This window comes from Ambystoma mexicanum, chromosome 12 (assembly GCF_040938575.1).
Source record: "Ambystoma mexicanum isolate Mex_15411 chromosome 12, UKY_AmexF1_1, whole genome shotgun sequence".
In the NCBI taxonomy this organism is placed as follows: Eukaryota; Metazoa; Chordata; class Amphibia; order Caudata; family Ambystomatidae; genus Ambystoma; species Ambystoma mexicanum.
In genome coordinates this window covers 84,851,781-84,867,609 of record NC_090936.1, presented here as the reverse complement: position 1 = coordinate 84,867,609, position 15,829 = coordinate 84,851,781, and the positions used below count along the sequence as shown (strand labels likewise).

The 15,829-nt window shown below is 48.5% G+C and overlaps 1 protein-coding gene across 1 annotated transcript in view; it reads left to right on the top strand.

Annotated features, from left to right (window-relative positions):
- Positions 1-15,829, top strand: part of CCDC146 (coiled-coil domain containing 146) — a 1,748,551-nt gene that overhangs the window by 860,979 nt on the left and 871,743 nt on the right. The window contains exon 9 of the mRNA XM_069628051.1: positions 12,436-12,509. Within this exon, the coding sequence (XP_069484152.1) occupies positions 12,436-12,509 (74 nt within the window). The remainder of the gene's footprint in view (positions 1-12,435; positions 12,510-15,829) is intronic.

The window sequence follows — 15,829 nt, the reverse complement described above, 5'->3', positions numbered from 1 at the left end:
TGCGTTTTGGATGATGTGCTCAACGAGCACCGTGAGCTCAGGCTCATTGAACTTTTGCTTGCGCTTTCTTGTGGCTGGGATACGGGATGCCATGGTGGTGGTGGTGGGTTTTTCCAGCTCCAGGAGGTGAAGTGCCCTGTGGTCACTGAGGATGGCAGTGGATGGCTGCCTCTCTCTTTCTGGTTTTCGCGATCAGTGTTTCCGGATACGGTATTTCTCCAGCATTGGATCTTTCATGGATTCACATGCTTAGAATATTCCCCGTCGTCAGGCTGGGAATCCCCGGTACATTATATAGACCCTTTCCCGTAGGAAAACTTTTTCGACGCTTATGCGTCCTATCCACCTCGTTTTGTATCATGCGTGCCCGCGCCGTCAGGACGCCATGATATAAATACAGGAACCGCCCCCGCGCTCCCTCAGATTTCAACCGTCTTTCAAAGTAGTGGGATCCTCGCGGTTACTGCTAGTTGAAGTTAGGTTGTGTTTTCGCTTCGGCGAAGTTCCGTTCTGAAGAAAATATGTCCGGAAAAGCTTTATTCCGTCCTTGTGCGACATGTGGACTCAAAAAAGTCTATGAAGGTGATGCCCACATGGATTGTATCTACTGTCTCCACCCGCACCACACGGCGGATACATGCGAGATATGCCAGGGTTTCTCCCAAAAAACCCTTAAAGATCGGAAAAGAAGGTTGGTCGACTGGCTTAACGACGGAGCGGGTGCCTATCCGGCATCAGAAGTTGGCTCCACGGCCTCCAGGAGCAAGTCGGAACCTCCCTCGAAGAAGGCGAGGCCTGTCGAAAAATGCCCTGCGGACAAGCATGCGGGGAAGCATGCTGGGTCTTCCTCATCACACAAAAAGTCCTCCTCCTCCTCATCCTCTAAGACGGAGAGGCAAGCGGCATCAAAATCCTCCTCAGGGGACCGTCCTAGGTCTTCCGTGAGTCGAGATGCTTCAGCAGGGAAGTTGGCAACGAAATCGGCTACGAAGTCTAAAGGCTCGGTGCCGGCGACGGGCTCGTCGACCCCGGTATCGCTGACGATGCCGATTACTATTCAGGCAGCAGCGGTGGGGATTCCTTCGTCGACGGGGACTCAGTTTATGGCCTGGCAGCCAGAGGTTTGTGAACCGCCCCCCCCTGAGGTCCTGCTGCAAGACACGGCCTTGCCGGGGTCGTCGGTGGAAGGAGAAGGTGACATGGTTATGCAGCCGTCGGACTTGGGCCTACGGCCTTCCAATACGTCGACGACGAGTGCGAGTGGGGGTGTGGTCCCTCTATCCTCGACGTTGCTGACCCCCCAGACGGTTTTGTCTCTGGATGTGCTTAATACACTTCAGAAGCTCCTGCAGCGTCTGGATACGCAGATCCCTCAGCCTGGCACTTCATCGTCGATATTTTCTGCACCTTCCGTCGACGAACAAGCTCAAACAGCTCGCACGACGACCAAAAGCCCTTCGGCCTCCCAGGTGGCGAAGGATCGTCCTCGAGTGCAGGAGGAGGGTGAGCTATCGGAGTCCGATTCTTTACGAGGTGACTCAGGGTCGGACATCTCCCTGTCACCGTCGAGAGACCCAACATGGAATTCGGATGTAGAGGTAGAATCTACGAGGAGCCAGGCACAACCATCTTCTCCGGATGATGTGGGAGCCTTCCATGCAATGATGGGGAAAGCGTGTTCCGAGTTCGGCTTAATTCCTGAGGAGCAGAAAAAAGATTGCTTTCTTTTTGATCACATGGGTCAAAGGAGGAAATCGGTATTTGCCATCCCAATCCTGGACTACGTATGGCAAGAAGGTCTCAAGACGATGCGTCATCCGTTCTCGGAACCGGCTATTAAGGGGCGTATTGAGAAAAAGTTTAAAGCTCCGGAGTCCACTCCAAAATGTCTAACATCACAACCACTGTCAGACTCTGTGGTATCGGCGGCAGCGGCTAGGAAGGCCAGAGTACAGCAAAAATGTTCAACCCCTCCAGAAAGCGAGGCAAGGAGACAGGACGCCTTCGGGAAAAAGGTGCTCTCAGTCGGCGCCACGACGGTGAGAGCAGCCAACTCCTTGGCGATTGTATCGCATTACGATAGGGAGATGTCATAAAATAGCCCCTATCCTAGAACACCTGCCGGAAGAACATCGCAAAGCAGCCATGTTACTAGTACGGGATGGTGAGGAGGCCTCGAACCATGCAATTAATATTGCGGTGGACCTAGCAGAGTCGGGGTTCAAACAAATCAATCATGGCGTAGTACTTCGTCGACAAGCGTGGCTCAAATGTACTACTTTTAGACCTGAAGTCCAGTACAAAGTTCTAGACATGCCATGTGAAGGAGAACATCTGTTTGGAGATAAGGTTGATGAAGCCTTGAAGGGGATGAAGGAAGACACAGATACCGCTAGGTCTCTTGGCGCCCTCCAGACAGGTAGAAGTTTTCGCTCTTTTCGCCCCTTCAGGGGCGCCTCCGGAAACTCCCGCTTTGAAGCCTCTAGGGACCGTGGATTTAACAGGCCCTCATACTCTTCACAAGGCTACAGACGGGCATCCCAGTCGGCACGTAGAGGCAGAGATTATCAAGCCTCCAGACGACGAGGCTCGGGGCCCTCGTCGACGAAGGACAAGCAAACCAGCAACCAATGACGGCCTTCGGAACGTCCTGGGGGGTCGAGTCTCTCATCATATCGACCAATGGGAATGCATCACCACAGATCGATGGGTTCTGGACACGGTTCGCATGGGTCATGCGCTGCAATTCAAAAACAAGCCTCCGAGTCTTCCGCCAGTGTTTTCGGGCCAGCCCCACCTTCGAGTTCTAAGATAAGAGGTGGTGCTTAGGCTACAAAAAGGAGTGGTAGAACGGGTTCCTGTGGCACAGGAAGGACAAGGGGTTTATTCCCGGTTCTTCGTCGTCAAGAAGCCAAATGGAAAATGGAGGCCCATTCTCGACCTGAGGGTACTCAACAAATGGCTAAAGAGCTCAAAATTCAAAATGCTAAAGCTCCAGGAGGTTATCAGGTCAGTGCAACCCATGGATTATCTGTCGTCGCTAGATCTTCAGGTCGCATATTTTCATATCCCAATACGTCCACGACACAGGAGATATTTAAGGTTCGTCGTCGGCCAAAAGCATTTTCAGTTCAAGGTCCTCCCGTTCGGTCTCAAGTCCTCCCCCAGGACGTTCACCAAGTGCTTGGCCCCCATAGCGGCCCATTTAAGGAAGGACGGTCACCATGTCTATCCATATTTAGACGACTGGCTGGTCAGAGGCTCGTCCATGGAACAAACACGAAACAGTCTGGGGGCCACGATGTCCCTTTTACAGGAACTGGGCTTCGCGATAAACTTCAGCAAGTCCTCCGTAGAGCCCTCGAGGACCTTGGTCTTTCTAGGAGCGGAGTTTCATAGCACACAGGCCTTGTAAGACCATCCAGCGAAAGAATACTGAAGCTACAAAGCAAGGCGTCGGAATGGAAATGCGGTACCAGGGTGTCGGTGCGCAAATACATGTCCCTGCTAGGGACCATGTCGTCCTGCATTCCGTTGATAAACAACTGCCGCCTGTTTATGAGACCTTGCCAGGAATTTCTAGCGGACCGTTGGATGCAGAGCCAAGGTCGCTGGTCCGACAGACTGGTCATCGACGAACAACTGGTACAAGCACTCCGCTGGTGGAGAGTTTCTACACATCTAACGAAAGGAATGCCTCTGTTGGAACCGGAGTTCCAGAAGACGGTGGTGACGGATGCTTCACTGAGAGGATGGGGAGCTCATCTGGAGACGTTACAAGTACAAGGCCGATGGTCGTTACAAGAGTCCTCCCTGCATATCAACCTGCTAGAACTGAGAGCAGTGCGATGGGCTCTAAAATCTTTTCTTCCTCAACTGAGAGACTCTGTGGTGCGTGTCATGACGGACAACACGACTACAATGTTTTACTTAAGGAAACAAGGAGGAACACGTTCCAGGTCCCTGTCGACGGAGGCACAGAAAATCTGGCATTGGGCCCTGCAACACAACATGCTAATCTTGGCGTTCCACCTACCAGGCGTGAGAAATGTGGAGGCAGATGCCCTCAGCAGGGAAATGAACGAGGTTCACGAATGGGTGCTGAACGACCAGCAACTGCAACATGCATTCAAGAAGTGGGGACATCCTTCCATCGATCTGTTTGCGACGAAGGACAACAGAAAATGCCCACAGTACGCAAGCAGATGGCCTCAGCAGGGCTCACTGGGGGATGCGTTCTCCTTCCCATGGACGAACAAATTCCTGTACGCATTCCCTCCTTTTCCTCTTATCCGGAGGACGTTGCAATGGATCCTCAAGTACCCATGTCGGGTGATTTTGGTAGCCCCGTATTGGGCCAGACAGGTGTGGTTCTCAGACCTGCTGCACTTGGCTGCGGCGGAGCCAATGAGTTTCAGGAAGATCCCCAACCTTCTGTCTCGACAGGAGGGTATCATCTGGCATCACGACCCGGACAGCCTCAAGTTGACGGCCTGGCTCCTGACTTCGCCGAATTTGGCCAGCTAACGATTCCGGAGGAGTGTCGTCGTATTCTGCAAGCGGCAAGAGCACCTTCCACAAACACTTCATACTCGTACAAATGGAGGAGTTTCTGTCAGTGGTGTGGGGATCAACCAGGTTTGGATCCGCAGTTGATTATGCCGGAACAGCTCCTCCCATACTTGCTGTTCTTAGCTCAAAAGGGCTTATCAGTGTCGTCGATAAAAGTACACCTGGCCGCCATCTCCAGGTTTACACGTCAACGACATTCCGCACCATTATTCAGCGACCGCCTGATTAAGCCTTAAAGGGTTGTTCAGGAGTTTCCCTCCCGAGAAGAGATTTCCTCCGGTGTGGAGCCTCAATCTGGTGTTAGCGTCTCTTATGAAACCTCCTTTTGAACCAATGTCATCGTCGTCTCTAAAGTTTTTGTCCTGGAAATTGGCCTTCCTAGTGGCCATCACTTCAGCCCGACGTATTTCGGAAATCCAAGCTCTAATGGTAGACCCACCATACTTAAGATTTTTTAAGAACAAGGTGGTCCTTGCCACTAACCCACAGTTCATACCGAAGGCGCCTTCAGTGTTCCATAAACATTCCTCTATTGTCTTACCTACGTTTTTTCCAGAGCCATGCTCGGGAGCGGAGCGCACGTTACACACATTAGACGTGAAGAGGGCTCTTAAGTTTTATCTTCATCGCACGAAACCTTTCAGGGAAACGAGGCAATTGTTCGTGGCCTATGGTCTGGGTGCTAAAGGCAAAGCCATTTCAAAGCAAGGACTGTCAAGATGGGTATCGTCTACCATTTCGTACTGCCATTCCAAGGCTGGGAAGCCTCCTTTGCGACGCCCAAGAGCTCATTCCACTAGAGCGGCGGCATCGTCGACGGCGCTGTGGTCTGGAGTCCCTCTGGGGAACATCTGCATGGCGGCTACCTGGGCGGCTACACACACTTTTACCCGCCATTACTGCCTGTCACAACAACATGCCGAAGATACTCGGATGGGACAGGCGGTGCTTCGACACCTATTCCAATAAGGTAAGCCCCGGTTGAGGGGTTAGATCTGGTTGCAATTATGATTGAATATTGTTTGTTCTCTATGTTAACTATTGCCGATGGGTACACGACCATAGAGAACTGGCATTGTGAGGAAAGTATGTGAGTTTGCATGCACGCCTCCTCTCTTCGGGATGGTACTGCTATGTAATCTATTCTAAGCATGTGAATCCATGAAAGATCCAATGCTGGAGAAGGGAATAGTTTCTTACCTGTAACTCCATTTCTCCAGCATTGGTATCTTTCATGGATTCACATGCGCCCGCCTGCCTCCCCTTGCCATGCAAACTGGTTCCCCCACTACTTTGGGGGCCGAAATCTGAGGGAGCGCGGGGGCGGGTCCTGTATTTATATCATGGCGTCCTGACGGCGCGGGCACGCATGATACAAAACGAGGTGGATAGGACGCATAAGCGTCGAAAAAGTTTTCCTACGGGAAAGGGTCTATATAATGTACCGGGGATTCCCAGCCTGACGACGGGGAATATTCTAAGCATGTGAATCCATGTAAGATACCAATCCTGGAGAAATGGAGTTACAGGTAAGAAACTATTCCCTTCCGTGTACGTTACAGCGGGCGAATCAACGGATTCCGGACTGGCAAACTCGTAATGGGGCCCATTATCTTTCAAATACCTGGGCGTCCTCACGTAATGGGGCCCATTATCCTTCAAATACCTGGGCGTCCAGATCACACACTCCCCAGAAGACACACACAAACATAACACGCTTAAAGTAGTTGAGAGTCTCAGGAAATCCATGCCCTTCTGGTCACGGTTGCCACTCTCGATCGTGGGCAGAATCGCCATTATTAAAATGATTGTTTTCCCTAGATTCCTTTACTATTTTATAAACATCCACTACTATATAAAGATGGGCTTCTTTCACCTCTTGGAAACACTAATCAGAGACTTTCTCTGGGGCTCAGGCCGCCATAGACTTTCTCTTGCCGTGTTGTGCCTACCCTTCAAAGAGGAGTACAACTGCTCAGACTAGAGTTGTATTACCTGGCCTCCCAATTGAGCTTTGTTTGCGAAATGGTTAACCGATGATCCTTCCCTAGAATCTATGATGTTACGGCAGTTAGTAGCACCTGCCAAACTTGAACAAGTATTGTGGCTTCTGGAGGACTGCATGCATTCCACACTCATACTCGTAAAGTTAGGTAGACAAATTTAGTCTAGGACCCTGAATGTGCTTGGGACACCATGCCCCTACTCTCCCAATGTGCCAATTGTGGCTGATCCGTGTGTGACCAGGGAAGAATTGAGAGGCTCCCGACGATGGGAAGACTATGGCAAATACACTTGAGGAGATTTATATGACAATGGTACATTTAGAGAGTGCTAGCTCAGCAGACCGGCCTACCTAAGGGTCAATTTCTCAGATAAATGAAAGTGAAAGGGGTAGCGAGATGCAGGTGTAGGAGGTTGGCCTGAAGAACCAGGGGAGTCAACATTCCTGGCACTGATGTACATGTTGGAAGATGGCTGGAGACCGGTATCGAGATTATACGGTCACATGCTTGAGAATATTAGCACTAGAAACCTTGGCCTGAAATTGAAATGGGAAAACGACATAGGTGACACTATTAGTGACGAGCAATGGGAATGGGCGCTTAGTTGCCCTAAAAAAGTATCCCATCATGCTAGATTTAAGCTATTGCAGATTAATGTCCTCCACCGTACATATATGACCCCTAGTAGGGTTGCCAGATTTAATAAAAACACACAGCCCACCTGTCCCCAGTGCCATCGGGGCGATGCAAATTTGATACATATGTTTTGGAATTGTGCTAAAGTCCAGTTCTTTTGGCACCGTATTAAACAGACCTATAGAGCAGCAGGGGTTGTTCGATGTGATTGGTCCCAGATGCAATGTTTGCTGGGAACATACTCTAGACAAATAAAACATAAACATGTAACCCGACTCAGATTTGGCACCTATCCTTGCGAAGAGGAGGATTGCCATGTCCTGGAAACCCTTAAAAGGTCCTCAGTTTAAACTGTGGTTACACGCGTTTGCAACCTGGCGCAAGGCTGAAACAAGAGCATGGGCTACGGCACTAAACTCACACGAAGGTGACCTGTGACCACCCTCGAAGCTTGGGAAACCCTAGTCTATGATGTATTTTCCCCCTTGGATGATAAGCCACCATGAAACCCTCAAACTAACCACAACAGTGTTCTCTTCTATGAGCTTGGAGAACTGGGCGAGAACAGGGGGGCAGCGCGAGTTATGATATGATATGATACGTTACAAATTCCATATCATATCATAACTCGCGCTGCCCCCCTGTTCTCGCCCAGGCTAATGGGGACGCCCCATTCCCACTCGCGGTACTACCCCTAAAACAAAAAAAGCCTTTTAATGTTCATGTGACCTGAATTTACCTTGTGCCTACTACAGGCATATGTATGGAAGTTTGTGTTTCTCCGCCCCCTCCCTCCCTCTTCTTCTTTTTAGTTCCCTCTCCCTCCTGTTTGTAGTTTGGTGGTTATTATAAAATGCACAGCGTGAACAACGCTGTATTGTGATTATAATATTTGTACTGATACTGTTACACTTCATGCTAAATAACGAAATGTAAAAATAAATGGGTCCCCTTTCGCGGGGATTCCCAACTGGAGAAATACTTGGGCTCCTAAAAAACAAGAGTTTCTAGATACGTTTAGTTGTTTTTTGCCTTAAACAAACGTCTTTTCAATCCGACAAGTCCAAGGTCAGTATCCTGCTCTAACTGCAAACCCACCAAAACATCTGCCCTAGTACCCATTGCAGCATACTGCTATTTACCAGAGGGAGACAAAGGAATATTGCTCTCTTGCCTTGAACTGCCGGGACCAGCCAAGTTACAATCTTCAAAACATGAGCTTTCTGGAAGCCTTGCTTGATCCTGCCATTGTGCTGCCCCGGCAATAAAGAGGCAGGAGCACATGAGCCATGATATCTTTAACTGACAGTTTGGGACCTGCCATTAAGCCTGAAAACCAGTCTGGTGGAAGTGATTACACCAGGACCAATGTCCTCACCCTCCTGTGGAACACAAGCTCTGTGTAAACTTGATGCCACCACGGTGGTGCCTGAGAGAATGTTGAGTCCATCTGCATCTTTTTCACTGCTGGGAGTTATTGCACTTCTATTCGTCACTAAAGCAGAGGCTTTTCTGTACTGCCATGTTATCCACTCCACTCCAGCAACAGCAAACATTTGTCGTTGACTCACTCTCCAGCTTCACATAAGTAACTCTTATCGCCAGTGAACCAAAGACTATCATGACCAGGTTTGCAACCCCTGCTTGGACGTTCCAGGATCATCAAGTAAGTTGCACTGGCCCTGTGGAAGTGCTAAACTCATGTTTAGTGTGTAACAAACACTTCTGTTTGACACAGTGTGGTTTCTGTAAATAGACAATTTATAAAACTATAGATATTTTCTGCACGATCCTTAAGCAAAATATCAACTACAGAGCTGGGAGGATAGCACAGGGGAAAGGTGTTTGTCTTGGAAGCAAGACAATGCAGAGCAACACAGGTTTGAAACCTGGACCCGCGCTTAGGGACTGGTTTCCGGTATGGAGCGTGTAAAAAAAGATTAATTAGCCAGTCTCTTTGTATAGTCTAAATCTTCCTATTTAAAGCCAGAACTGTTTTATCCTTGCATCTGGTCCAACTCGATCTCCTCTATATAGTGTTAAAAATGGCACAGGTATTGCGTCATCTCAGAGACAGTTTAAGGGTTTAATTAGTATTTCTGTGGAGGCTAGGGACATTTCTTGCTCTCTAGCCTTCCTAGAACCCTTGTCCCTTGCCCAGGCATCCCTAACCCCATGGTTAATGCCACAGAATGGCAATCCCTACTGTCTAATATCTGGCTTCAAATAATGGGGGTTTCCCAATACCCCTGAGGGGCTTATTAACTCTACCTACTCTAGCTAAGGTTTAGCCTTCTAATGGGAGTTTGGAAAGTGCCTTACGCTTCATCTGTGGTCTTCAGGTTACTTCAGTCGCACCCACTCGCCTCGGCTCCTCTACACCTATTACTGCTCCTACCCAGCTTAATCCTCTCGCCAGTTTTCCATCCGTCATCTGTTTCACTCCGCCTATCCTTGCCTCTTCCCTTTGATGTTATCGCTCTTCCCACTCTACTTTACTACCCTTTATTTTACTCACTACTATCCTCCATTCCTAGTACTATTCTACTTCTCTCACTATTACTGTCCTATTTAAAGCCAGAACTGTTTTATCCTTGCATCTGGTCCAACTCGATCTCCTCTATATAGTGTTAAAAATGGCACAGGTATTGCGTCATCTCAGAGACAGTTTAAGGGTTTAATTAGTATTTCTGTGGAGGCTAGGGACATCTCTTGCTCTCTAGCCTTCCTAGAACCCTTGTCCCTTGCCCAGGCATCCCTAACCCCATGGTTAATGCCACAGAATGGCAATCCCTACTGTCTAATATCTGGCTTCAAATAATGGGGGTTTCCCAATACCCCTGAGGGGCTTATTAACTCTACCTACTCTAGCTAAGGTTTAGCCTTCTAATGGGAGTTTGGAAAGTGCCTTACGCTTCATCTGTGGTCTTCAGGTTACTTCAGTCGCACCCACTCGCCTCGGCTCCTCTACACCTATTACTGCTCCTACCCAGCTTAATCCTCTCGCCAGTTTTCCATCCGTCATCTGTTTCACTCCGCCTATCCTTGCCTCTTCCCTTTGATGTTATCGCTCTTCCCACTCTACTTTACTACCCTTTATTTTACTCACTACTATCCTCCATTCCTAGTACTATTCTACTTCTCTCACTATTACTGTCCTCCTCCCACCACTACGACTCTCCTTCTACTACTCACCCCCTCCCACCACTACTCTTCTTTTTCCACCACTATTACTCAAACACCCTCCTTTTACCGAGTATCATTCAATTCACATTCACTCCTTACACTAGCGTCTATTCACCTGTCACCTAAACATGCAAAATCACACTGCAGAATCACTAACACTTATAAACTAATACCTCACCTGCTGCTCTAATCTCCTCCACAAGCGCAGCTCGCTCCTCCCTCCTGCTGGTTATTGGTCCATCTCCACTGCTGACCTCACTCAAAAAGCCCAAACTACTTGCTTCCTGTCTGGTGTTTACGTACCCTTCAACTTATGGCTTTTGGCCACCTCTCCCTACTCAATCTATGCTCTATTTTCCCCCTTGAGCGTTTAAGTGTATGAGGAAGTTTTGAAAATAGAACTAAGCCCCACCCACAGCCTCTGCGTAGGCTTGCCGCATAACATATATGGTAATGCAGAAGGTACAATGTTCAAATTTCTTGTTTGGGACCTCTTTCTGGGGAGGCTCTGAAATACTTGGGGAGGGTGGGTTCCACTCCCCTGCTGATTCCTGGTGCACCAGTGGTCTGCTGAGATAAGTTGCAGGTAGGGCAGCTTCCTTTGGAGGCCCGGCAGGGTTTCACCTGCTGCTAAGTAGATATGCAGTTTTTTGCTCCTTTTTTTAAATTTAATTGTAATACAATTTTTACAAAACCGACAATTAAAGTTTCCATTTCATTTCAATGTGTCCCATGTTGTTCTTTTGCGCCTATTCCCATAGGTCACTCTGTGTGTCTTGGTGCGAGTATCGCTCCTTCGTCTCCCCTTGGTGGTCAACTCTTCTCTTGCAGCTGAACTGTTTGGGGTCAGCTTTTTTGCTAGCTTCTCTCCCGGTGGTGCTGTTTCATCCTTTCGCAGATTTCTGCGAACAGAAGAAAGGCACTAGCAAGTATCTCTACAGTTTGGTAAGGCTGGAGATAACGGTATGCAAATTTACATATGGGTACTCAAGGTTGGGGGGGTGACAGAAATTGGGTCTCTCTTGATCTTGTTTTCCTCCCAAAAACTAGGGTTGACTCAGGTTTGCACTCTTCCCCTCCCACCTCTCAGGGGAAAGGGCACTCCTTCATCCTGATAAGGTCAATTCCTTCGCCTTGTCGCAATAGTTAGGCATTGAGTGCTTGATCACTGCTACCATTTGGTGAGCCAATAATTCTAGAAGAAATCCATGTCTACCCATATCGAGACCTAGTCTAGGTGCCTAGTCTATGATCTGTAGAAACCTCTTCAAACATGAACTGTGAAAAGCCTTTCTATATGTTTTTTGCACCTGCCAAATTTCCAGCATATCAAGGTCATTCATGGTTTCTAACAGGGTTGTGCAAATTCCATCTTGCCTACTGGGTGCCTTCATGAGCCTGTCTAGTACTGAATGCAATGTGGAATTAAAGTCATTGCTACACATCATCATTCCCACCCTGTACTGCCTACTTATCCTGATCACTTCCAGGATTTTTTTTTAAATGGCACGTTCAAATAATATTTCTGTATTTATGATTATAGACACATAAATCTGTATTTCTGACCTTTAATAAGCACTGTCACCTTTTTGAGGATATGCAGATGTAATGGCATGATCATGCCTCCATTAGAAGTTCCATAAATTGGTATTTAAACATGAGCAATATTTTCTTTATAAACCGGTTGTTAGTAGAGCTTTGCATATCTCGCTGAAGAGGACTACACTTCTTGTCAGCTCTCAAAAATGCCTGGCTTTTGGCTCAAACATTTCATAATTGGCCTTACCCATTTGTTGTCTACAATGTAATACGATTCAAGAACAAATTATGAAATATAAATACAGGCTTGCAGACGTAGATGCATTATTTTGCTGTATTGCACAGCCTTCTGATAGCTTTCATCCGGTTAATTTATCAACTGAATGCCTGGAATATAGACAAATGGAAATTGTTTAAATGAACAACTCTAGATAAAATGGTTGGTATAAATATATTGAACTGATTTTGGATCATATCACATGTGTTTTGTCTTCAGAATGACCTGGTACACCTTCAAAGTATCCCCCCTCAGCTTGCAAAAGAGATGGAGAAGATTCATCGGAAAATCACGTAAGGTTCAAATTTTGCATAATGTAAAAATCTTTTTGCCAATACTGAAATATTGATCAGATGTTATAAAGTCAAATACAATGAATGAATGTGAGTGGTTATTTTTGAAACTCAATTACATATCCCAACATGCCTTTTCTTTGACCTGCGATGGTTTGCTAGAAATTGTCTGTAATCGGTTGCCCTTATACAAGAAAAAAGAACATCTGCTGTTTATTCGCCTTTTAGCTTCAAACAATGTACCTTTCGCTGAGACTTTCGAATGGGCTATTTCCTTTCACCGGACCACTTCGTTACTTAGTATAGCTGATCTCGCAGCTGCATTTTACTAAGTGCATTCACAGGTCTGCCTTTCTTCGCGTCTCATCGACACGCGTGCAGCCTTCACTTGTGATATGTTATTGCTGCTTCATTCACTTTAACACACACCGGTCTCAGCTCACTTGCCAACTCACCAGCTGTGTGCATTTCTTTCTTGTTTTGCGGTTTTCAATTTTTGAGTCAAGGTTAGTACCACAGGCTTGGCTTCGCCTCCCCAATTCTGGCGTTCACCCAGGAGAGTCGCTGGAATCGTTGAAACACAAGGCAATCTTCGCTAGTGGCATCTGGCCTTCTCCACGTGTCTTTCGCGGTCTGTTGGAGGCAACAACCGCCAGTAGGGAAGCCTTGGGGTTTTAGGCCTGCTACTCTCGTCCCTTGGTCCGTTGCTCTGCTCGTTTTTGTGTTCCGCCAGTGCTCGTAGTGTCTTTTAGTGTTGACTTTGCCTGACCCGATTAACGGGACATGTCCAGTACGATGTGAGAGAGTTAGTCTGGTTACTCTGTTACCCTCTTCCTCGTCCCAGTGTTTATGTAAAAAAAGGTGGAGGGAGTTAGGACTTTAGGAAATCCTAAAAAAATAGGATGGGATAGATGAACTTGGGTCCTTCCTCTCTTCTATCTCCATCTATGTTCCCCAGGGGTCTAACCTCTCTCCCTGGCCGTTTAACAAATACCTGGCACTTCTTGCCTACCGCATTGCTGTGCTCTGCCCCAACTTCCAGTGCTATGCGGATGACACTCGAGTCATTTTCAGGCTACCTTCAGCCACTTCTTTTCCCTCTCTCATCTCTGACTGTCCGTCCCCCAGCAGTGGTACGCCGCCAATGATTTCTGCCTTAAGGCCAGTAAGACTGAGATTCTCCTCATCGGCACACCCACTCCCTCGTTTCCTGTGACTCTCTGGCCGGCCTCTCTTGGCCCTCCTCCTGTTCCTTCGACTCCACACTCTCCTTCTCTCCTCACATCTCTGACGTCTCTAAGAAGTCTCACTACCAGCTGCACCTCCTCAGAGGTATTCTTCCTTTCCTCTCCTTCCCCCAGAAGCTCACTGTCTCCAGAGCTCTGGTTCTCTCTAGGCTGGACTATTGCAACAGCCACTTTCTAAATATGCCTGCTTCTACTCTGCCCTCTGCAACTCATCCAGAACAGGACTGCAAGACTTGTCCTTGGCCTCAAGCCCAGGAATCGTATCTCTTCAGGACTGAAATCTCTCCACTGACTCCCAGTGTCTGCAGGGATTACGTTCAAAACCCTCTGAATTGTCCACAAGGCCTTCTGGGGCCACAATACCTCCAACTCCCTCTTCCTAAATATCTTCTTTCTCAGGAGGCGCTGTCGGACGCCAATGAAAATGGCTGCCTGAGAGAGTAGCTGCGCAGTATGAAAAATATCCTGAATAAAATCCTCTGTATCCAGTGGATGAACACATAAGAGCTGCGGCGGAATAGACAGCTAAGGTGCCAGGGTACCAGTGGAATCTATTCGGGAGTAACAGCACCCGATATAAACGGAGTAATCCCGTGGAGAAGTGACGGCGGGCCGCCCGAGCGGGAAGGGAATGCGTGGCCTCCCCAACCCAGGGCAGGCGTGCTGATATCCGGATACTGTGGAGCGGGCGCGGTTGACGGGGAGAGGAGCCGCGGACCTGGGTCTGTGGCACAGCAGAGCTGTGGTCGGAGTGTTCGAACACAAAAACAGACGCTGAGAGGATACCCGGAGTGGGCTGCGAGCACCGTTTCTGCGGACGATGGAAATCTCTGTGAGCGGTTGCAGGGACGAGCTCCCCCTCGCCGGCGGCCGCCGTGTGCTCTGTGTGCGAGGGGCTGGCTGGCGGGTCGAGGCTGGGCCGCCTCCCTCTCCCCATTTATGACCCAACAGGTGTGTTTCGGTTGCAGAGATCCTGGGGATAAGCAAAGCACGTACTGCGAGAGCCCTATACATACTAAACCAAGCATAATACCATAAACGTGAGCCTGGGCAGGGAGGGCTACGCTGCGAGTGGAGGTGGCACTGCGAGCCTCTGACACAGCGGGTGGTGCATAAACACCCCCCTTAACATTTAATCTTCGGGGGCAGATTGGCAGCGGTTTGGGGGTCCAGAGTCAGCGAATGGTGGAAGTAGCCCCATAACTTGCCATAGCAGGCGGCAAGCCCACTGGGACAATACGACTGTTTTCCAGCATACGTGGACCGGCGGTGAGAAACACTACAGCGAACTACGAAACCACAAATTGGCGCCTCTTCACATGATTGAGTGACAGACGTGGGATTCATTATTGCCCCCAACTCAAGTTGGAAGCACTGCACTGAGGCACGGCCTGGGGGAAGGACCCACATAGATACATAGCCCACATTCAATATTACCAGGGGCCATAAAGCTAACAAGAAAGGGTCCATGGATGCGTTCACTAACATCACCATGGAGGATCACAGTACCAGGGCTTCACGGACAGCCACACCGGAACCACGCAGCCCTAAAGATGAATCACTGGACCCCCTATAAGGTGGCGTTACAAGCAGGATTTGCCGCAGTCAATGCCAAACTAGATGAAATGGGCAGCACTATTTCGTCCATTAAAGCAGACCTCCATCAGGTGAATGCACGTGTGCTGGAAACAGAGACCTGGATAAGCACCGTAGAGGACACAGTGATCAACCATGGCAAGGATATGAAGACTTTCAAAAAACCTGAAATTAGTCCAAATGAAGTGTGAGGATTTGGAATCTAGATCCTACCGTAACAATATCAGGGTGGTCGGGCTGGCAGAAAAGCAAATTAATGTCCCGATGGAGGTTTATATGGAAGAAATAATCCGGGCTGTCCTCCCTGATGCACAGCTCTCACAACAGTTCCTGATTGAAAGGGCCCACCGAATCCAGACATCTCCCCCAAAGCCTGGGGCACCGCCACGCACAGTTATTGCCCGTCTCATTAATTATCGCAACAGGGATATGATCCTATGCCTGTCCCAGGAGAAAGGTACTCTAACATATGACTCC